General features: G+C 44.6%; 1 protein-coding gene across 1 annotated transcript; it reads right to left on the bottom strand.

The window, feature by feature from the left end:
- Positions 1-23,697, bottom strand: Anapc7 (anaphase promoting complex subunit 7). Its single transcript, XM_051176608.1, has 11 exons — positions 23,535-23,697; positions 20,240-20,426; positions 19,376-19,495; positions 13,369-13,480; positions 12,662-12,815; positions 11,032-11,174; positions 8,176-8,293; positions 5,119-5,315; positions 4,171-4,395; positions 2,505-2,655; positions 1-609 (listed from the first exon to the last, which is right to left on the bottom strand). The coding sequence occupies exons 1-11, from the start codon at positions 23,633-23,635 to the stop codon at positions 420-422; spliced, it is 1,698 nt and encodes a 565-aa protein (XP_051032565.1). The 5' UTR covers positions 23,636-23,697; the 3' UTR covers positions 1-419.

Genomic DNA, 23,697 nt, shown 5'->3' with positions numbered 1-23,697 from the left:
CTGGGTGTGGCCATGCTCCCCTCTTGCTGCTTCCAGACCTGCCCAAGCCTAGGCCAAGCCCTGCTCTGCCATCAGTAAAGCACAGTCACCGTCATTACCAGGCAGTGTAGTGGACCCAGGATTGTGACTCAGAACCAGACACCTCTGACAGGGGCCACTCAGTGTGTCCTTGGGAGGATGGGTCAGTCTCGTGAACCTATTCATGTAAAGAAAAAGCATCCTCCGCTGGGTACATCAGAACCACCCAGAGCCTGGGAGCCTGTAGCTTGGGTCCTCTTAGTCCTCAGCAAAGCAGGAAGGACAGACATCAGACTGAAGTCCCGACTAGAAGGCGAGGAAACAGGCAGGGACTCCTGCCATGAGCACAGCGTCCTTCCACAGCATCCGTCTAGGAATCACCAGGGGCTGCTGCTGGCCCTTTACTGCATGCCGAACCACTGCTCTTGATCAGCCCACTGGGCTGCCTCACTGTCGCTGCCCTCCAGGTCCCCTTCTTCCCCACTCCCTTCCATGTCGTCCACATCTTCCTCCTGCGTGGCATCCGTGGGACTCTCCTCCTTCTCCATCTTCTGCATGCCCTCTAGAGACTTCTGGTCATTGGGGTCCAAACTAAGGAAAAACAAAGGAGAGGCCTGAGTCTCTGCCTTGCTCTTTGGGACTCCTTTGTCACCAAACTGGCCCAGCAGTCAGACAACTAGGGTCAGAGATGAGGCAAATGATTTTGGTTTCCAAGGTTAGATCCAGGGAGTCCATCAGAGCTGAAAAGGCGTCATCCTAAGTTTTAGAAATTGTGACTGGAGGCTGGAGAGGTCTCAGTGATGAGGAGCACTTGTTGCTCTTGCAGAGGACCTGGGTTCAGTTCCCAGCACCCACATGGTGACTCATGACCCCCTGTAATCCCAGATCCCAGGTATCTGTCACCCTCTTCTGGCCGCTGTGGGCACCAGACACACAGGCAAAACACCTATATACATAAAGTCAAAATAAATTAATAAACAAGTCACTAAAAAATGGCTAACATTGCAATTAAAAATTCCTAATTTAAGTTTTTCCTCCCTAAAGTTCTTAAACCTTCTCACAACCATCAAGCCCTCCCACTCGGCTGGTGGGAGCAGCCACACTCAGGGGTGCATGCCCGTCATAACAGCACTTGAGGGAGGGAAGGACCAGGGTACCACAGTCAGCCTCAGGTACATATTGAATTCATGCAACCTGCCTCAAGGAAGAGTTACTCTTCTTTGTGTGACACTGTCCCATGTTATCCAAGGTCTGCAGTTAACTAAAGCCTTCATGCTACACCACGGGACTGAGTTTAAGTCCTGAGGATAGACTAAGACCAAGGCATTTATTTTCATTAGTTAGTAGCAAACCCACAAAGCTGGGAAGTCTAGATCCTCATTTATTGGGCTCTAAAACCAAAAAGCAGTACTACAGAATGAAGGTCGGGCCTTGCACATGCTAGGCAAGCAGTCTCTCATTGAAGCAAGTCACTAAGTAGTCTTTCTCTGATGACCACCCCAGCACTGTAGTCAGTGGGATAGCAAATGCCTCCAATGAAACCTGGTGCTTGACTTCTCATTCCAAGCCACACTGGAATCCTGCTCCTGCCCACAGACACAGGGTAGTCTGTCACAGCTCCTCCTTACCCAAACCTTCCATAAAACTCTGGCCTACAGAGGCTCACACACTTGGGCCCACCCAAGACTGCAGCGCAGAGTTCAGAGCACTGGGAGTGTCACTGAGTGCTCAGAGCCCTGCCTTGGCTATCTAAAGGACACAGGAACAGATGAATGCAGCCTGATGAGGACAGCGCTAAGACACACTCGTCTCAAGCCTCCAAAAAAACCTCGCTTCTGCACTCGTCAGTACGAATGACTGTATTTATTGTTTATTCTCATTTAGCCATTTATTTATTTTCATTTAGCCATTTATTTATTATTAGTGTTATTAATTAGTGTCCACAAGCACACATTTGTCTGTGCGTCATGTATAAATCATGGCAGGTGTGCATGCAGAGGTCAGAGGACAACCTTTGAGCCAATTCTCTCCTTCCACCTTTATGTGAGTTCTGAGAACTAAGGTCTCCAGGATTATGTGGCAAGAACCATTACTGGCTAAATCATGACAGCCCCTAACTCAGTCATTTAATACACAGTGAGGTAGGTAGATAAGGAAAATTGGTTAGTATTCTGACCAAGATGAGAGGTAAAAGCTGTATTCAAATTTCAGAATTTAAGTTTTTAATTATTGCAGAAGGTAGAGACATAACCGTATAAAGTCATGGAGTGGGGGCAGGCACAGCAGCATCTGTAGAAACCAGTCTGGTTTGGGTGAAGAAGACTGAAGCATCTCTTTAATTCTGCTAATGTGTTTTCGGAAAATATGTCACAAGTCATGAATTCACAAACTTCCCTCTTACTATTCTTAGCCTGCCTTCGGCTGAGGGCACAGCATGTGTGTCTCCCCTGCCTTCACGCCCTCCCCTCAGAAGGCTGAGCACCCACCTCAGTGCTATACTGTACTGGTCCATTGCTTCCTGGTACTCGTTCACAGCCACTAGGAAGTCCCCTAGGATCCGATGCAGGACACAGTCACTCTGATTGGCCAGGGCATTCCTCAACAGAGCAATTCCGTCTTCATATTTCTGTTCCCTGCCTACAGAGAGAGACCATCTTCACTGCTCAGCCAGTGCACAGTAACACCCGCCACAACAACTTCTTCAGAGACGCCCTTTAACAGGGGCTGCAGTGTTCATGAGGGGCATGTGCACATGTTCTATATTTCATTGGGAAATTAGTACAAGTCCTTTCTTTTTTTTTGGTTTCTTGGGACAGGGTTTCTCTGTGTAGCTTTGGAGCCTGTCCTGAAACTAACTCTATAGACCAGGCTGGCCTTGAACTCACAGAGATCTGCCTGCCTCTGCCTCCCAAGTGCCAGGACTAAAGGCATGTGCCACCAACATCCAGCCGAGTACTGAGTCTTTCAAAAATGTTTTATTACATTAATTTATTTGAAAAGGAGTTAGCATACCACAGCACGTGAGTGGAGATCAGAGGGCAATTTGTGGGAAGTGGCTCTGTCCTATTGTGTGGGTCCTGAGGACTGAACTGAGGCGGTCAGCCTTGGTGGCACCTTTACCTGAGCCACCGAGCCTGTGCCCTGCTTCTCTAGATCACTCTTAAACGCTCTTAGGAGACAGAGTCAGGCAGATCTCTGTAAGTTCAAGGCCAGCCTGGCCTACAGAGCTAGTTCCAGGACAGCCAGAGCTGTTGCCAAAACATAAGCCTAATTCTATTTTATTTTCTAAATCACACAGGGGTTTATCGTGAATCACAACAAATGTTGTTCCTACTTATGTAGTATCTTGTGTTGCCTTTGGAATCCCGATGCTAGCACAAAGGCCAGGACCAGATGAGACTACTGGCCCTCCTCTAGACCATGAGCCAAAATAGCCTTTACACCGCATCATTTAAACATATGATTATGCCAGAAGCAAGAACAAAGCTAAGAGAAGGTTCCAGACAGCTCAGAACAGTTCAAACTCACACTAAACTAGTTCAAAACTATACCAGAGATGAGCTTAACAGCTACCAAGTGACTTTAGCTAGTTTAAACCAATCTAAGCAGATCTAAGCCATGTCTGGTTGTGATCTATGTAAAGCACTCTTGATGGGAGATGTTATTAAAAACCGAACTCCTTACACACTCTTCTAGCTGGTGCAGACCTGACGGGAGATGTCATTCTGTAAATATGTTTCTCTTATTAGTTAAAGAATAAAGCACTGTTGACAAATAAGAAGGCAAGATAGGCAAGACTAGGAGACAAGGAGGATCCTGGGAGACTTAGTAGAGGAGATTCACAATGTAGAGACTTGAGAGACGAAGAGATCTAGACCCTCTGTCTGGTAAGATAAGACCATGTGGAAATTCTTAGATTGATAGAAACGGGCTAATATTTAAGACAGAGCTAGCCAATACGGAATGCTAGTAACAGGCCAAGAGCTTTATATCTAATACAGCATCTCTGTGTGTTATTTGAGGCCGATGCGGCAGTGAGACCAGGCTGGTGGGAAAACTGCTCATAGCACAGACCTGCTCCGCCATCTTAAGTGTCCTCCCAGAGATGAGGGTCACAACAACCACAAAGAACACCCAAGTGTGAGTACTCACTGAGCAGCTCCGCTTTCTTCACCACAGCCTTGACATAATCTGGCCTCTGGGCCAGTGCTTTATCTAACAAAGTTTTGGCTTTCTCCTGTGTCACGGGGTCTTCCAGACACACGGTGGCTAACAGGGTAAGAGTCTGAGCATTTGCACCTAGAGTTTTGTAAACATTGTTGGCCATCACCATTGCTTCTCGAATGCTGTTAGAAGCTAAGTAACATTCTATGAGACCTGAAAAACAAGCAGAAACCCTGTACCACAGGCCAGCCCCACCAGGCCCCTCCCCACCCTCTGCCACTGAGCCAGCTGCACCCCCTTCAGTGCCTTCCTTCTCTTTTCCTGTTTGAGACACGGTTCTCTGTGTACCCTGGCTGTCCTGGAACTCACTCTGTAGACCAGGCTGGCCTTGAACTCACAGAGACCCACTTGCCTTTGCCTTTGCTGGGATTAAAGGTGTGCATTACCACACCTAGCAACACCTTCCTCCACTCTAATGACCAATGGGGCTGCAAATGACCCAGCATAGCCTCTGACTATATAAGCAGATTTTTATTCCTTTCAACTTTAAAATTTTCTCTTCAAATTTGAACTCATCTTCCTGCTACGAGACAGACTACTGAGCTTATTTTTAAATTCTTATAAAAAATGTTTTAGAGGAACAGAATCTTGTAAGAGCTATTTCAGTGTCGGTGACTCAGTCACCAAATGTTGCTAAACCTGGCACAGCTCTGCTGGGTTTCAGCAACATCCTGTCTCAAAAAATTAATAATAAAAATGTTTTAAAAATCAACCAAGCAATCAATGCTTGAGAGACTGTCTGGCTTTTAAAGCTGCTCTTCCCTGACCACCACAACTTTAACACACACTAACCAAGCTCAGAGGCTCTGACCTAACAAAACCGACACCTGGTGCAGCTGTCACACCCACAGTCACACTGGCAGTTTCCTGTCTTACCTTCATAACAGTCTAAGCGACAAGGTGCAAGCCTTATGGCCTCCCGAAAATGTATTATAGCTTCCTGGACTCTGCCCATGTTTCTAAGAGCTGCTCCTTTGAGTAGTAAAGCTTGGACGCTGTTGCTATTCAGTTGAATGGCCTTGGCGCCCAAGTATAGGGCCCGAGAGTAGCGCTTGCTATAAAAGCTATGGCACCTAGGGAAAAAAACACCAGAAGTTATTTGAGAGAAGCCTCAATGCCAGGCTGGGTGGCAAATTCCTGTAACACTAGCATTTGGGAAGCTGACAGACTGTCATTAAAAACAAAACAAAAAACAGGGCTAGAAAGATAGCTCAGCCGTTAAAGGCTAGGCTCACAACCAAAAACAAAACAAAAAAAAAGCTGTCCAAATGGCTCAGAGGGTAAAGGTGCTTGAGGCTGAGCCTCCTGACTTGAATTCAGTTCCTAAGACCTACACAGAGAAGGAGAGAACCACTCTCGCGGTCTTATGACGTCCATATATGTGTCAGGTATTGACACATCTACATGAAGTAAATAAAATGTAATAAAAACGTTTTTAGCAAGATTCATCCACAATCAGAGAAAGCCAGTTACCAATTATCCTTACAGCTACAACCCAGAGATCAGTAAAGAAGCAAAACAAACATAAACCAAACTAAGCATCACCTCCAAGCGGCATTTCACACAGGCAAGGTCAGGCACTCCTGGAACCCTGGCATTCGGAAGGTGGAGTCAAGAGGCTCAGAAATCAAACTGCAGGGAACAATAAGTGATCAGAGTGCTTGGCCATAAATGGGATAACTGTGTCGCATCCCCCTTTGGAGAGATCACTGTGAGGGCAGAAAGAGTCTAAGAGGCAGAAGTCTGGGAGGACTGGAGCAAAACAGTGTCTTCTGGACACAACAGAACCGCTGCATCCTGGACCACCAGCTGCCATGCCTGCATAGAATCAACATTCCAGCATGCAAGGGAATGGGGCTCATGAGATCCCACTCATAAATGAGGACCTATGGACAGCTGGTGGCTCTGGAGAAAGAAAGAGTTCCTTTTTCTTTAAGTCTGGCTCCTGCAGGTGGACTATCCTTCATTGCATTGCCCTATACCCAAAAGTAAACAGAGAGCACAAACTGGCGTCAAAGGTTTATTAACGAAAAAAGAGGGAGCTGGAGAGATGGCTCAGCTGTTAAGAGCACTGGCTACTCTTCCAAATGATCTGGTTCAATTCCCAGCACCCACATGGCAGCTCACAATTGTCTGTAACTCCAGTTCCAGGGATCTGACATACCCCACACAGACAAACATGTAGGCAGAACAACAATGCTCATAAAATAAAACATATTAAAAAAAGAAAAACAAAAGAGGATATGAAGTTGGAGAAGGAGTTGGGAGGATAGATCTGGTAGGGATTAAGAGGAAGAGTTTGGAGCGAATAAAATCAAAATACAATGTACGAACTTATTGAAGAATTAAAAAAAAAAAAAAAGGGGGAGGGGGATAATCAGAAGTCAAAGGCCAGCCTCAGCTACACAGTAGGTCCAGCCTTAGGGTACATGAGACTCTCTCAAAAAACAAAGGCCAGCCTAGCACGGTGTCACACAAAAGGAGGGTCTTTTCTGATTTCAAGGCCAGCCTGGTCTACATATTACCTTCTAGGACAGCCAGGGTTACATAGACAGACTTTGTTTCAAAACAGCAGCAGCAGCTCTTTGGTCTTGGCAGCAGAAACAAAATGAGGAAAGATGAAAAACATCATCCTTTGGAAAGCGTGGCAATAAAATGCACACATTGTATAGCTACACAAATAGTAACAATACTGCCCACCACCTTCAGAAGTCGACCTATGCCAAGCACCAAGAGAAAGTATAACTACTAGAATGCCAAGGCAAAGAGAAGAAACACTACTGGAATTGGACCAATGAAGTTACCTAAAAATTATCTATCACAGATTAAGACATAGATTCTGTCTTAATTTAATTCAGGAGGCAGAGGCAGGCAGATCTCTATGAGTTCAAGGCCAATCTGGCCTCTGTAGAGAGTGAATTCCAGGACAGCTAGGGATTCACAGAGAAACCCTGCATCTTGATAAACCAAAACAAACAAACAAACAAACAAAAACAAAACCTTACGGGGCTGGAGAAATGGCTCAATACTTAAGAGTACTTGCTGCTGCTCCTGCAGAGAACCAGAGTCTGACTCCCAGCATGTTCCAAGGAATCTGATCACACCCTCTTCTGGCCTATGCAGGTACCAGGCACTCACGTAGTATTGGGGGGAGGGGGTGGGCTGGAGAGATGGCGCATTGGTTAAGAGTACTGACTGTTCTTCTAGAGGACCTGTGTTCAATTCCCAGCACCCATATGGCAGCTCACAACTGTCTGTAACTCTAGTTCTGAGGGATCTGATACCTTCACCCCAATGCACATAAAATAAAGGTTAAATAAATTATTAAAAAAAAAAAAAAAAAAAAAAGACACACACAGGTAAAAATATCCAATTACATTAAAAGCCAAACTAACAAAAAACATAATGGACTCCAAGTAGATCAGGAGAGCACTCTTATAAAGTAATCTTGTCACTTCAGTTTTATTTCTATCTGTGTAAGGTCAGTACTCATGGCTCTCACCCTGAATGAGGCCTACTAAACATAATGCATCGCCGCTGTTCTTAAGCCCTGAAGTCAGTATTATTATCCTGATCTCAAAATGAGAAAACATACTGAGAAGAGTCAATAAATGCCCAAAGTCACAGGCACATGCTGGGTTGATTCAGCTCTCATGACTGTGATTTCAATTTATATTCTTTCTTTCTTTCTTTCTTTCTTTTTTTTTTAAAGACAGCATCTTAACTACGGGGCCCTGACTAACTGGAACTTGCTATGTAGACCAGGCTAGCCTGAAACTCACAGAGATCCACCTACCTCTGCCTCCTGAATGATAAAAGAAAAGCTGTCCCCACTATTATTCCTGGTTCAACTTACATTCTCTTAAAGAGAAAAAACAATCTTTTAAAGAAATAGACTGGAAATTGGAGAGAAATGAGGATGAATAAGCATACCCAGAAACCACCCAGGGCTCTGCATGCTGATCAGAGATGTTGAAAAGGCGGCAGCCAAGGTTCTCCACATCCTCCAGCCGCCCTTCCCGTGCCAGGAGGTAGCCGTAAACATCCATCCCTGAAAGAAAGGACATGGTAAAAAGAAGCTCTTCTACCAAAGAGGGAAAGGTCCTCAGAAAAGGCAAAGGAGGCAGGAGAAATACATCAGCAGTCAAGAATACTTCCTGCAGAGGCTCGGGTTCAGTTCCCAGCATCCACGTGGAGACTCACAACCAAATGAAATTCCAGTTTCAGGGAATCTGATCTCTGAGGGAACCAGGCTTGTACGAGGGGGAAACACACACAGAAATTTAACAAAAAGTCCAGGAAGAGCCTGTGAAATGTCTCTGTAGGTAGGACTATCTATCACCAAGCCTGATAAACCAAAGTTCAATCTCTGGGACCCACATGGTAGACCACCAACCCAAAGTAGCCCTCCAACACTCATGTGTGCGGGCCTGCTAGCACATAAACACACACAAATAATTTAATTAAAAGAAATTAAATAAGCTGGGGTGAGGGTGACACATGCTTTTAATCCCAGCACTTAGGAGACAGAAGCAGGTGGATTTCTGTGAGTTAGAAGCCAGCCTGGTCTACAGAGGAAGTTCCAGAACAGCCAGGGCTTAAGATGCAGCTCAGCTGGGAGGATGCTTGACCAACATGCACAGAGCTCAGGGTCAGTTTCTAGCACCACATAAACTGGGATAGTGGCACAGGATAGTGGGAGCTGGAAGCAGGAAAAGAAGTTCAAGGTCAACCTCAGCTACAAGAGACCTCCTCTCTAAATGACTGAATGAACAAAACAGCAAACCACAGACAGAAAACAAGAAAGGCCCTCTTTTGGCCTCTGGGGGCTCCTGTACACACATGCTGAACATAAAAGTTGTACGCAGACACCACACACATGAAAGAACGAAAGGACAGGGAGGCACAGGAGCATCAAGTCCTACATTAAAACTTGAAACCCTCTCATGCCAAGAACTGTCCCTAAATCTGTAGTGTGGCAAACAACATCCCAGAGAAGGCCCCCAAAAGGCATCATATAACGCTGTTACCTAAGAGCTCTTACCCATCTCATGCTTACTATGATGAAAAGGCTCAGACTCAAATAAACAGACAAACAAATAAATAAAATAGCCTGGCCTATGCCCCAAAAAGCTGTTATTGTATTCTAGAATGCAGCTCATCAGGGAATGCTACCTGTCTCCCAAGCCCTTTTCATTCCTCCCTCGTGGTTTATGAGAGCCCATGCTGACTCTCAGACACTACTCTCCTCCCTTACCATCCCTTCAAATTCCTAGTCCTCTCACAGTGAGAGCACAACTAGCCTGGGCTTTGGATATAAATATTCAACTCCAAGCTACCAATACCACCAGGCTAGTATTTCTAAAACACTATTTTCTCCTCTCCTTCTCTCCCCTCCCCTTTCCTTTTGTTTTTGTTGATTTTTGGGTTTTCCAGACAGGAAATATCTCTTTGTATCCTTGGCTGTCCTGGAACTCACACTGTAGAACAGGCTGACCTCGAATTCAGAGAGGCCCCCCAAGTGCTGAGATTAAAGGCATGTACCACCACTGCAGGGTTCACTCTGTATTTCTTTGGTGGTGGGTAGGTCTAAGGCAGGGTTTCCTGCAGCCCACAATGACCAGATGAACTTGAACCGCTGACCTTTCTTTTTCTACGTCTCAAGTGCTAGTGCTAGGATTATTAGTGTGGTGTGGAGAAGTGGAATAAACACCAGACGTTCTAGACTGTTCCTACATCTGAATACATGGGAAGGTCCTTTCACACTCAGTCATCCTTTTGTTTTGTTGAATCAGGGTCTCACTGTGTAGCTAGCCTTGATGTCACAAGCCTGCCTCAGTGTCTGAAGTGTTAGAATTATCATTCAGTTATTCTTTATGAATCTAAAAGGCTGTTTATTATCCCAGGCATATTTTTCTGTTGGCCTCTGTTGAGTCTTTAAGATCTGACTTCCCTCTATTCCTGAGCATTCTATTTTTCAAAGTGCTGGCCCTGCCTGCACCCACCTCTCAAACCACTGTGCCTTGTTCCTTCACCTGCAACTGCTTCCAGATCAGTGGCTTCTCTGCCACTTTGCCCCATTCTTATATCTGTCCCCCACTTCTTTATAATTACACTAAGGACAGAGTAAAACCAAAGTCCCTAAAAGGACATTAGGATTTTGCAGATGCCACTAGTCAGCCACATCATAAATTATAATTCACTGGGGTGGGGTGGGGGGAGTCACGATACTCCTTAAAAGAAAAAAGCTAAGTAATGGTCTGTGAGGAGAAAACACTTGAATTCAAGTCAAACAACCACTCAGATTAGTATTAGCTAAGTGTTAGAGACATATGCCAGGCCAGGGAAAGGACTGCTGTAATAAGTTGCCACACAGAGGCTATCCTGAAAAACAGCACATGCTGTGAGCCAGCACTTGGGAGGTGGAAGCAAGAGACTTTAAGAACTCAAAGCCGGGTTCAAGGCTAGCCTGGGCTACATGAGACCCTCTCTTCACACAATAAAAAACAAGTGGCTGAAGAGAAGGCTCAGCAGTCAAGAGCATATGACCTGAGTGGATTCCCACACTCAGGTCATGAGGGTCCTAACTCCAACTCCTGGGGAATCTGATACCCCTGGCTTCTAAAGACACTGCACTCATGTGTACATACCCACACACAGACACATTTACACATAATTAAAAATAGGTCTAGAAGCAACAACAATAACAAAACCCAAGAAAAAGACAGGTGTCAATGCCACACCCTGCCTTTCTCTAGCTGCCCTTTACTTTGCAGCCCCAGGATTCACCTTTTATCAGATAAGGATCCAACATCTGCGCCTGCTCAAACTTGAGGACGGAGTTCTTACTGTCTCCTGCTCTGAAGTACAGGTCTGCCAAGCTCCCCAGCAGGTCCACGTTGTCTCGCAGTAGGGATTTTTTCTCTAGTGAACTTAAAAGATATTAAATACTAAACCCTTAGAATCTGTTACAAAGCTTTAATCATTCAGTTTGGGAGGTGGGCATATGGATGACATACTTTTCTGTATATATGACATTTTTCATAACTAGGTTTTTGGGGGTTTTTTGTTTTTGCTTTTTGAGGTAGGGTTTACTACATTACCCAGATTGGCCTTGAACTCATGATCCTCCTACCTCTACCTCCCAAGTCCTGATATTTATACTCAGGCATGACAACTCCTAGCTATAATAATAATAATTAAAACAAACAAACTTTGGTGTGCCAGCAGATGATTCAACAGGTAAGGGCAGTGCTTGCCACTAAGCCTGATGATCTGGGTTTGACCCCTGGGACTTACATGGTAGAAGGAAGAGAAGTGACTCCTTCAAGTTGTCCTTTGACCTCCGCACAAGCATATGTGCCCATGAACAATAAATAAGTACAAACGTAATTTTAAAAACTTTTAAAATGCCCTAGGTATAATGATAATTTTTTACATAGGGGACTGGAGGGAAGCTCAGTGGTTAGGAACATCAGATGCCCCTGCAGGGGACCTATGTTCAATTCCCAGCACCAGCACCTTCCTTAACTTCAGTCCCAACGAGTCCAATGCCCTCTTCTGGCCTTTGTGCACTAGGCACACACGTGGGACACAAACATGCATGCAGACAAAACAACCATATACATAAATAAAATGGTTAAGTTATACAATGAAACGGGGTGTCTATGCGTGTGTCTGTCTCCAATATAACACTTAAATCTACAAAGAACTTTCTGGTTATATTTTTCCTTCTATTTTTTTTTTTTTACATAGGGTTTCACTGTGTAGTCCTGACAAGCCTGCCTCTGCCTTGTGAGTGTTGAGATTAAAGGTGTGCACCACCATGCCCAGCAAGGTTACAGTTTTTAAGAGGACAATATACAATACATGATTTTTATATGCAATTCACAAGTGACAGCTACTAATGACTGGGAAAAAAAATACAGCTTTTTGTCCTAGGACTCTAAACAGAAAGAAACCCCAATTGCAAAGAGGCGCCCTCTGTCAGGTGTTGGAATAAACACATCTATCTACCAAACAAAAGGGCGTGAACATGCCAGCCATAGCAAAGCAGGCTGCTCTCTGATGGTGGCCATCTTCACAGCAACAGAGCACAACTCAGCCCAGCTTTTCATTTTCACAGGTTCCAACAGTTTGTTACATGTGCGACCATTCAGTGCATTAGAAAACACTGCACAAAGATGACTAACTGCAATGCCAAGCAGTAAGCATCTACCTTTTCTGATTTACCAGAAATATATCAGCTTTCCAGACAAGAAAAGGGCCTTAATTCTTGAATTAAGACAGATTTGGTGGCTCGTGCCTATAATCTGAGCATTAGGGACTCTGAGGCTGGGAGACAGAGGCCAATTCAAGGGCAAGCTGGGCTATGTAGTAAGGTGTTGCATATTTCAGACTGTTACATCCTGGCTCTCACCAGATGGTGTTGATTGCTCTTGAGTTGTCTCCAGTGTGCACAAAGGCATAGGCTTTAATCCACACAGACAGCCAGTCCAGGTTGGGCACAGTCTGGATCACATTCATCGTCATTGATGCCACCTCTGCACCTTTTACAGAAAGAGATAACAAACCTAACCCCCCCCCCCCAAAAGCAAGAGAAAGGTGAGGCACAGCATCTTCCTCCCACAGTGCAACAAACAACAGGCTGCACAGCTGCCTCCCTAGTCTAAGCAAGATGCACACAACACATAGAGGTCAGAGCCTCAGCACACTAAGCACATGCTGTCACTGAGCTATCCCCTAGCCCTAAAAAACAGGTATTGCCCTTTATTTAAAAACTGACAGTATTTGGAGTGTTTTAAGCCTATTCTAGGGCTGGAAAAATGGCTAAATAGTTGAGAGTAGTATTGTTCTTGCAGAGGATCCAGGTTTGATTTCCAGGTATCCTGATATCCAGGATAACTTAAAAGCATTCCCAACTCCAGTTCTTTGGGCTTCAATGCCCTCTTCTGTCCTCTATAGGGACCAAGCCCACATATGGTTCCCAAACATACATACAGGCCAAACCCACACTGACATAAAAGTCTAAAAGAATGCTCTGCTCTATCTAATGCATACTCATAATTGAGAACAATCATCTTGAACTGCAACTACCCCAGGCAACAGGCAGAAAACTTTCTATACCTAGAATGGCGTCAAGGGCCAAAGGGCATTGCCGCAGGACCTCCTTATAGCTGGTGACTGATGGGCGTTCCTGACCAGCCTTCTTGTACAGGTTTGCCAACATCATGTTTATCTACACACAAAAAACAAAGGACAGTAAAGCAAGTGTATCTGCAGAGGAAGAACTTCACCAAGAGCAAGTTCTGATTTTTATTCCTAACTACTATTCTGCACGGCCCTGTGCAAATAAAGACCGATTGCATTCCTCTAACAGAGAATTGTTATCCTTGCTTTTCCTAGTTCTGTCATCCTCCCAAACAACCTCTATATATCTGAACCAAAGATGCTGCCTCTGGGATTAACACAGACCCAGAATTTTAGTTACTTTGATTTTTTTCTGTTAAGATGAATAGGTGCAGAAGTGTTGAAGCTGATATATTTTAAGGAATTTTTTTTGGGGGGGAGGGGTTGGGTTTTTTTTTTTTTTTTTTTGAGACAGTCTTACTATGTAGCCCTGGTTGGCCTGGAACACATAAAGACCTACCTGCACTTTTTAATTGTGTGTGTATGTGTGTGTGTGTGTATACATACTAGTACAGGTGCCCACAGAGGCCACAGGAGTTAGATCACCCTGGAGCTAGAGTAACAGATGGTTGTGAACCATCTAACATGAGTGTTGGGAATTGAACTCAGGTCCTCTGGAAAAACTGAGTATGCTCCTAAATGCCGGAGCCATCTTTCCAGCCCAAGCTGGTATTTTAAATTTAATACTAATACATAAGAAAGCAAAGAAGAAGAAGAAGAAGAAGAAGAATAAAGTCTTCAGGCAGTGGTGGTGTGGTGGTGCATGCCTTTAATACCAGCTCTCGGGAGGCAGAGGTAGGTGATCTCTGTAAATTGAGGCCAGCCTAAATCTATAGAGTTCCAAGGCAGCCAGGGCTGTTACACAGAGAAACTCTGTCTCCCAGGGCTATGAGCTAGCCCACCCCATCCACAGCATCTATGAACTGTTAGAGCATGTGAAGGGGATGAACGAACAGATCCAAAACTGCAGGATCTTCCACAACACAGGACAACAGGAGATCCAAGAAAAGCCCCAGAGAAAGCACATTATTGATAGTGCAACAGAAGCCAGAGACCTCGATCCAGACCAATGACTCACAGAAATGAACCCTTACAAGTACAGATGAATGGACCAAAGGGTTAACTGTGTAACTCAGCAGGTCACATTACAGCTTCCATGATGAATTCCTTTTTATCTTCTGGCTTTTCTTTTAAATTTTGTTTTGGGGGAGCTTGCATGGGCAGAAGCAAGGGGATGGGGAGGTTAAGTGGAATCTGGATGCATGATGTGAAATCTACAGAGAATCAATAACAGTTGAGAAAAAATAACTTTACTCAAAAAAAAAAGTTAAGAAATCTTAAAAAAAATTTTTTTTTTTTTTTCCTTCTTCAAGACAGATTTCTCCATGTAATCTGTCCTGGAACTTGCTTTGTAGATGAGGCTGGCCTCAAACTCAGAGATCTGCCAGCCTCTGCTTCCTGGGTGCTAGGATCAAAGGTGTGCACCACCACCGCCTGGCTGAAATCTTCACAATTTTTAAGAAGACTTTATCTTTATTAACATGCACAAATGTGTGTCTGTGTTCATGAGAGTGTGTGGGTGTGCATGGTTGCCTTTGGAGGCCAGCAGAGGTAGATCCCCTGGAGATGGGATCCTCTGAAGATAGAGTTATAGGTGCTTTGAGCTGTTGATGTGGGTTCTGGGAACCAAACTCTGGCCCCAGGAAGAACAGCAACCTCTTTTAATTGCTGAGACATCTCTTGAATCCCTGTTTATATTTGGTTTTATGAGACAAGATCTCACATAGCTCAAACTGACCTCAATTTATTCTGTACCTAAGGAGGGCCCTGAATTCCTGATCAATGTGCCTTACCTCCTGAGTGAAGGATAGCAGACATGCACCACTAACTACATCTGGCTTTTTTTTTTTTTTTTTGGTTGATGTTGTTGCTTCTTATTAGTAGCTCAGCCTGGCTTGGAACTCACTATGGAGATGAGGCTAGCCACAAACTTACAGCAATCCTCCAGCTTCAGCTTCCTAAGTGCAAGGATAACAGGCATGAGACAACAAATAAGCTTGGCTTCTGGCAGGCCAGTAGTTAGAATCTGGTCTATCTAATACTTAAACTAGAACTGTCTACTTAACATACTGAGACAAATAAATAAATAAACAAACAAACAAATGAATGAATGAATGAATGAAATCAAACTCAAAAGTGACCCCCTGAGGTGACATGACTCAAATAGTAACCACACAATTTAAATCTACATTTCAGGAAAATTTAAGTATGGTACTTAAAGCTATTTCCATAGAAATCCTTCATTAGAAACCCTATTTTTATGCCTATTATGGTGGCACATGCCTATAATCCCAGCACTACGATGAAGGCAGATGCAGATGATCATTATAAGTTCAAGGCTAACTTGGGCTACATATTGAAAACCTCTTTTAAAAACCCCAAACATGGGAGCTGGAAAGATGGCTCAGCAGTTAAGAGTACTTGTTGGCTCCTACAGAGGACCCATCTGCAACTCTATTTCCAGGTTGTTTGCTTATTTGTTTGTTTGGTTTTGGTTTTTTGAGACAGGATTTCTGTGTAGCCTTGGTTGTCCAGGAACTCAACACTATGAACCAGACTGGCTTCCAACTGAGAGATTCGTCTGTCTCTGCCTCCTGAGTGCTGGAATTAAAGGAGTGTGTCATCACCACCTGGCAACTTCCAGGGGGTCTGATACCCTCTTCTGACCTCCATGGGCAACAAGCACACTCATGCTGCACATAAATACGCAAGCAAGACACATACATAAAAATAATGAAATGAACCAGGTGATGGTAATGGTGCACGCCTTTAATCCCAGTCAGTACTCCAGAGGCAGAGGCAAGTGGATCTCTGTGAGTTCAATGCCAGCCTGGTCTACAGAGAGAGTTCCAGGACAAGCTCCAAAAGCTACACTGTGAAACCCTGTCTTAAAAAACCGGGGGGAAAAAAAAAAGAAAGAAAGAAATAGAAAGGAATGAATAAACGTAAAACAACAACAACAAAATCTAAACAAGATCAGCAAAGCACTTGCTGCACAGGCCTGGCAACCTGAGTTCAATCCCTGGAAACCACAGTGGAAGCAGAGAATTAACTCAAAGTTGCTCTCTGACCTCCAATGCACACTTACACACAAATAATAATGAAAAGTAAATAAATCATACATGAAACCCAAAACAAAATACTCTCATCCCTACCCCTACATTTCTGAGAAAAATCTACAAGCACCAAAGGATGTAGACAGAACAAAGATGGAGGCTGGGGAGATGGCTCAGTGGACACAGTGCTGGTTTGTGCAATCACAAGACTCTTGAATCAAATCCCCAGAACCCTTGTAATGGTTGGGCACTGTAGCTTGCAACTACAACCCTAGGGCTGGCAACTCACTGGCCAGCTAGTCTAGACAAAAACACAGATCATTAAGTTCAGTGAGAGACCCTGTCTGGAAAAAAAAAAAAAAATAAGATTGAAAGGAACTGAAAAAGACATCCCAACATCAGCCTCTGGCCTCCACAGGCCACATAGGCAACTACACTAACACACAGACATACAAGCAAGCATGCAGCTAACACACAAGTGCCCAGGACACACATTAACACAGAGTGCATAGCATACTCTCTAAAGTACAAGCAACCCTCACACAATAACACATAAATATATACACACATACAGAAATAACAAGAACGGAAATTTAATGAAAGAAAACAACCATGTCCCAATTTAAGTGCTTAAATGCAAGTTGGTGTTTGGAAGACTGTTAACCTGAGGAAAACACAAAAGTAAAAGAACCTTTAATATTTTGTTATCTGCAACTTGATATGCCAGCTATCATATATTCACTCAACTCAGTGGCTCTGGAGAGAACATCTGTTCTAATTATAAACCTAGTACATAAGTCTAATACAGTTTAATTCACTGATGCCTACACTGAAATAATAAAATAATAAAATGCTACAAATTATTTTATTTGGCTTTAAGTAGTGCATTTTAGAGGCCATTTGAAAATGCAAAGAGAAGGCCAGAGACAGCTCAGCAGTTAAGAGCACTGGCTGCTATTCCAAAGGACCAGTGTTCAAGTCTCTTTACCCGCATGGCAGTTCACAACCATCAGTAACTCCCATTTCAAGTGATCCAACACCCTATTTTGATCTTAGTGGGCAACAAACAAGCACACAATGTACACCAATGCTGTGTGTCTCCTGACAATGGAGCTTGACAATCTGACTACACTGGCTGGTCAGCCTGTAGTCACCCCAGCTGTGGGGCTACAGACATGTGGGGCTACAGAGGGCTTTTTACATTGATGCTGAGCATCCGAATGCTGTGCCTCATACTTTAATAGCAAACATTCAAACAACTGAGCCATCTCCCAATCCAAGGGGAATCTTGTAGTTTTGATTTCACAAAGGAAAAGATTAATACAATACTCCTGTTACCAGATGAGTTCCCCATTAAATATAAAAAAAAGGAAGAAACTTTAAAAAGTGTTTGTGCACCTGCTCTTCTTATCATTTTCCTGACAGGAGGAAATGTCAGAGAGGGACAGAAAGGAGCACTCAGTGTTAGGGACATGTTTTGGTCTTTCAGAGGACCTGAGTTCAGTTCTCAGCACCTACATCAGGTGGCTTACAACTGCCTGTAACTCCAGATCCTGGGGATCTCACACCCCTAGCCTCTGCAGGTACACATACACAATAAAAAATAATAAAAACAAATATAGCCAGGTGTAGTAGAGCATGCCTTTAGTCCCAGCACTTGGGATGGAGAAATAGATAGCTCTCTGTGAGTTTCAGGACAGCCTGGTCTAAACAGTGAGTTCCAGGACAACCAGGGCTACATAATGAGACCATGCCTTGAACAATATTTTTTTAATCTTTAGGGGGCTGGTCAGATAGCTCAGTGGTTAAGAGCACTTTGTTCTTCCAGATGTTCCAGAGGACTTAAATTTGGTTCTCAACATCCACGTCAGATGGCTCACACTGACCTTAACTCCAGCTCCAAGGGATCCAACATCTCTGTGAGCACCTGTACTAACATGCACATAACCACATAGACAGAAAAACAAATCTTTAAAGAAAGAAAAGAAAAAGGAAGGAAAGCTAAGGAGTAGGTGGGTCTGGTGGTGCAAGCCTGTGATGCCAACTACAAGGCTGACTGGGGTAAGAAGAGTCTCAGCCCAAGCCAGTCCTGGTTACACAGTTTAAAAACAGCTGATAAAATCAGTGAGATTCTGTCTCCAGATTAAAATTTTAAATGAAAGGGAAAAGGTCAAGGCTTCAGCTTAGTGATGGGGTCTTGCTGATCATGCCTGAAGCCCTGGGTTGGATCTCCAGTACCACAAAACCAAACCAAACAACTTTTTGTTGCTTGTCTGTTTTGGGACAGTTTTGAACTCCTAGTCTTCCTGCTCCTATCTCCCAAGTGCTAGGATTATAAGTGAATGTCACTATACCTAACTGAATTCTTAGGGCTCCTTAAAGAACTCAGCTATCTATCTGTCTAACCCCAAGTCCACTTTCATTGTTTTGAGGAGACAGGGCTTCTCTGCACTTTGGAGCCTGTCCTGCAGACCAGGCTGGCCTTGAACTCACAGAGACCTGCCTGCCTCTGCCTCCAAAGTGCTGGGATTAAAGGTGTGAGCCACCACCGACACCACTCCACTCTCCTTCTAAGGGGAGAATGTAAGAGTAAGAGCCATTTCCAGGCTGTGGTGGAACATGCCTTTAACCCTAGCACTTGGGAGGTAGGTGGATCTCTGTGAGTTCAAGGCCAGCCTGGCCAGAGCTGTTACAAAGAGAAACCCTGTCTGGAAAAAAAAAAGAACAAGAGCTATGAGAAGAACCATCATACAGACTTGCCGAAACATGGAGAACACACATGATGAAGCAGGGTGGACAGACCTGGGGAAGAAGGAAATTCAACTTACTTTGGGAGTTCTCTGTCTTGAAGGGATTCCATCAAGTATAGCAATGGCATCTTTGTCTAGTTTCAGCATCGTGTAACACTCCGCCATTTTGTATTTTACTTCAATTTCAGATGGAAGACACTTCGAGATAATAAAAATATGATATCAACAGCCTGACAGCCCTTCAAAACTATTAAACAGAGTAAGTAATCTCATAAGCTAACAATTCGGCTCCTAGACATACAATCAAGAAATAAAACAAGCTCACCCAAAAACGTGGATATAGGTGGGCAGTGGTGGTGCATGCCTTTAATCCCGCCTTTAATCCCAGCATTCGGGAGGCAGAGGCAGGCAGATCTCTGTGAGTTCAAAACCAAGTCAGTTCTACAGAGTAAATTCCAGGACAGGCTCCAAAGCCAAAACAAAAGAAACCAAAAACCCGTTCACAGCCGCATTTCTCATGGTCCATAAGAAGCAACCCAATGTCCATCAATTAAAAAATAAACATATGCAGCATGCATATACCATGGAATATTACATGATAATAAAAAGTGAAGGACTCTTTCCTTTTGTAACAAATCATCCCATCACTGAAAAATACTCAACCCTGTCTCTCAAAAAACCACAAAGGGAGAGAGGGAGAGAGAGGGAGAGGGAGAGGGAGAGAGAGAGAGAGAGAGAGAGAGAGAGAGAGAGAGAGAGAGAAAGAGAGTTTGGGCAATGGTGGTGCATGCCTTTAATCTCAGCTTTCAGGAGGTAGAGGCAGGCAGAGGAGGTTTGAGGCCAGCCTGGTCTACATAGAGAATTCCTAAACAGCTAGGGCTACACAGAAACCCTGTCTTAAAAACCCAAAATAAATAAATAAACAAGTTCTCTCTTAACTACCTGGCTCTGTGGAGTAGATGCAGAATTTCCAGTTGAAGGTCGAACTTTTGAAGTTTTAGTCAATGCTTTCTTCTGCTGTAAAGCCATGGTATATTTACTAACGGCATTTCGGTATTCCTTGTCGTGAAAGAGGGAATCAGCATGATAAACCAAAAGCTGGTACTTCTGAGACGGGGAAAACAGCTCACTAGAAAACAAAGGAAGCAAATCCTACATAGGTTATTTTGAAAATTAGAAAGAACACCTATTGTGAAAAATTAGTTTAAGATTGGTTACATTTGTTTATGCTGTGAATTATCTGTGTAATGATGCAGAGTTATGATGTATTTGTTAACTCTGTAAAGATATGCTATGCTGCCTGTCTAAAACACCTGATTGGTCTAATAAAGAGCTGAACAGCCAATAGCTAAGCAGGAGGGGGATAGGTGGGGCTGCTAGGCAGAGAGAGTAAATAGGAGGAAACTACAGGCTCTAGAGAGGAAGAGAAACAAGAAAAGGAAGACAGAAGGAAGCCAGAGTAAGAAGATATACCGAATAAAGATAAAAAGCCCAGAGGCAAAACATAAAGAGAAATGGGATAATTTAAGTTAGAAAAGCTGGCTCGAAAGAAGCCAAGCTAAGGCTGGACATTCATAAGTAAGAATAAGACTTTGTGTACTTGGGAGGCTGGGTGGTGGATCCCCTGGTAATTACCTGGCATGGGTGCTGGGAACCAAACTCAAGTCCTTTCTCTGCAAGAGCACCAAGCATTCTTAACTATGGAGCCATCTCTCCAGGTCCTAGAAGACTTTAATTTTACTCACACAAAGAAACTTGACAACACTAGAAGCACTATTTATTATATCTTGACTCTCAGGTGTCTACAGATAATGTAAGGAAACCCATGTTTCAAACTTTCCTTTGTTTTTTTCAGTGCTTCAGGTGGAACCCATGGCCTCACAAATGTTAGGCAAGCCTTCTATCACAGGCCTTCATCCTCTAGCCTCAAAAAGATACCATTTTAACTAGCCCTTATCAGCAAGGTTAAATGCCTGGACATTGCTTTACTTTTTGTCCTGCATGGGGTACCCAACCACGGTCTCTGCATGCTAGGCAAACATTCTACCCACAGCTCTATCTGCAACCCTGGTTTATGTTTATATTTCCAGTCCTACTCCTTCCCAAACACATTTCTCTCTGATAAGTAAAGAACAGACTGAGAAAAGAATTCTATAAAAACAGTGGAAGCCATAAGTGGTGGTTTAGCCCTTTAATTCCCTGAGCCTCAGGAGGAAAGAAGCAGGTAGCTCTCTGAGTTCAAGATCAAGCCAGCTCCAGAACAGCTGGGACTATACATCTATACAACGAGACACTGTCTCAAATAAATTAAAAAAGGGAGAGATTTTAAATAACAAAACAAAAAAACCCAACCAGGTACCACTGCCACTATGGTCATTTACTCCTGTAGTCCTAGCATTTGGAAGCAGAGGCAGGATGACCAGACATTCCAGGAACTATCCTTGGCTATATAACCAGTTCAAAATTGGCCTGGGCTATGACCCTGTTACAAAACGGGGATTAAAAGTGGATTGGGGTGGCCTAAGTTAAGAGCATCTGGGTTTAAGCAGAAGATCCAAGTCTAAGTCCATCATACCTATCAGGCAGCTGTAACTCCAGCTCTGGCCTCCAAGGAATCTTCTGGCCTCTGAAGGCACCTGGCATACACGTGATGTGTGTGTGTGTGCGCCTGCGCGTGTGCGTGTGCAGCGCCGTGTGTGTGTGTGTGTGTGTGTGTGTGTGTGTGTGTGTAGTGCATACACATAAAAAAGAAATTCCAAGTCATCCCCTAATCCTGTTTCCCTTGGCAGGCACTGATCTATAGTACTTTTTAAAGAATACATTTTGTTATTAATGTGTACTTGTATACCTGTGTACACATATAGGCACAAAATCAAAAATCATTTAAAAAAGAAGTCAAGTGTGATAGAACATCTACAATCCCAGAATTTAATGGTAGAGACAGGAGGATCAAGTGTTCAAAGTTAGCCTCAGCTTCACCAAGAACCTGTCTCAAAAAAGCAAAACAAAGCCAGGCATGATGACTCAATCCTTAATTCCAACATTCTGGAGGCAGAGGCAAGTGGATCTCTGAGTTCAAGCCTAACCTAGTTTAGTTCCTAGTTTACAGCCAGAGTGACACTGAGAAACTGGAGGGTGGAGGGAGGAATAAAAACAAAAAAGACAACAAGACATTAAAACAGCAGAGAATGAGTAGTTACTCTAGCTGGAAAAGCAACATGCTACAATGCTATATATAACATCATCAAGCCCCAAGAATAAAGATTAGGACAGAGCCAGGTGGTGGTGGTGCACACCTTTAATCCCAGCACTCAAGGGGCAGAGGCAGACAGACCTCTGTGAGTTCGAAGCCAGTCTGGTCTACATAGCAAGTTCCAAGACAGCCAGAGCGGTTACCCAGAGAAACCAGAAAAACAAAACAAAAAAGCGACTTGAGCTGAGACCTGAACCAGGAGCCAGGTCTAAAGTGAGTCGGAATAGGAGCAGCAGGTGCCAATGTCTAGAGCTGAGACCCAGCCTGGGCATTGAAGGAGCTGAAAACACAACCAAGGAGGTTGCCCCGCAGTGAGAGCTCGAGCATAAGAAGAAATCAGAGAAAGGAAGGAACTGGTTGGCTTGGCGAGCCACGGCATAGAGTGTGCACATGACGGGGTTTTTTAAAGCAGGGTCCAACAAGCACTCAAGGCTAGTGCTTGTCTCGTGCTTCACCTAAGACCCAGCAAACCGGGCTAGAAATGTCACTCAGTTGGTACTGCTTGCCTAACACTCATGAAGCCCCGGGTTCGATCCCCAGCACCACAAGAACGCCGAGCACGGTGGTGCAAAGACCTGCGACCCCACCTTCTGGGAGACGGAAGCAGGAGGGTAATAAGTTCGAGATCATCCTCGGCTAGACAGCCCGTGGCAGGCTAGTCTGGGCTGCAAAGAGCCCCTGCTTAGAAACAAAACCAAACGAGTCACTACACGGCAGTTGCGTCGGGCCTGTCCAGAGGCTGCAATGGTGTTTTAAAAAAAGCGCCACTCCGCCCGCCCGCCCAGGATGCTCGCGGTTCCGAGCGTTCGCCACGGAGACCAAGTGGGCCCCTCCCTAGGCCGCCACGGGACCTCCGCGGCTGGCGCGCGGGGCTCTGGGAGGCAGCAGGAGGGATGCAGCCTCCTCCCAGGCCGCCGCCGCCGGGAGCGGCCTCGCCGGGGCCACGGCGCCCCTCCTCCCCCTCAGCCCCGCGCCTCCACTCACGGGTTGTTATTACTCATGGTCAGCAGCAAGCTGCTGAGGAGCCGCACGTTGGAGTGCAGCCCCGCGGCCGCCATGTCCCGCACGTGGTCTATCACACTCATCCTGCCCGGCGACGGCGCGACCCGGCAGCAGCGGACAGAACTCCCAGGAGCCGAGCCGAGCC

This window comes from Phodopus roborovskii, unplaced genomic scaffold (genome assembly GCF_943737965.1).
Source record: "Phodopus roborovskii unplaced genomic scaffold, PHOROB, whole genome shotgun sequence".
NCBI lineage: Eukaryota > Metazoa > Chordata > Mammalia > Rodentia > Cricetidae > Phodopus > Phodopus roborovskii.
This window is presented reverse-complemented; position numbering and strand designations above follow the sequence as displayed.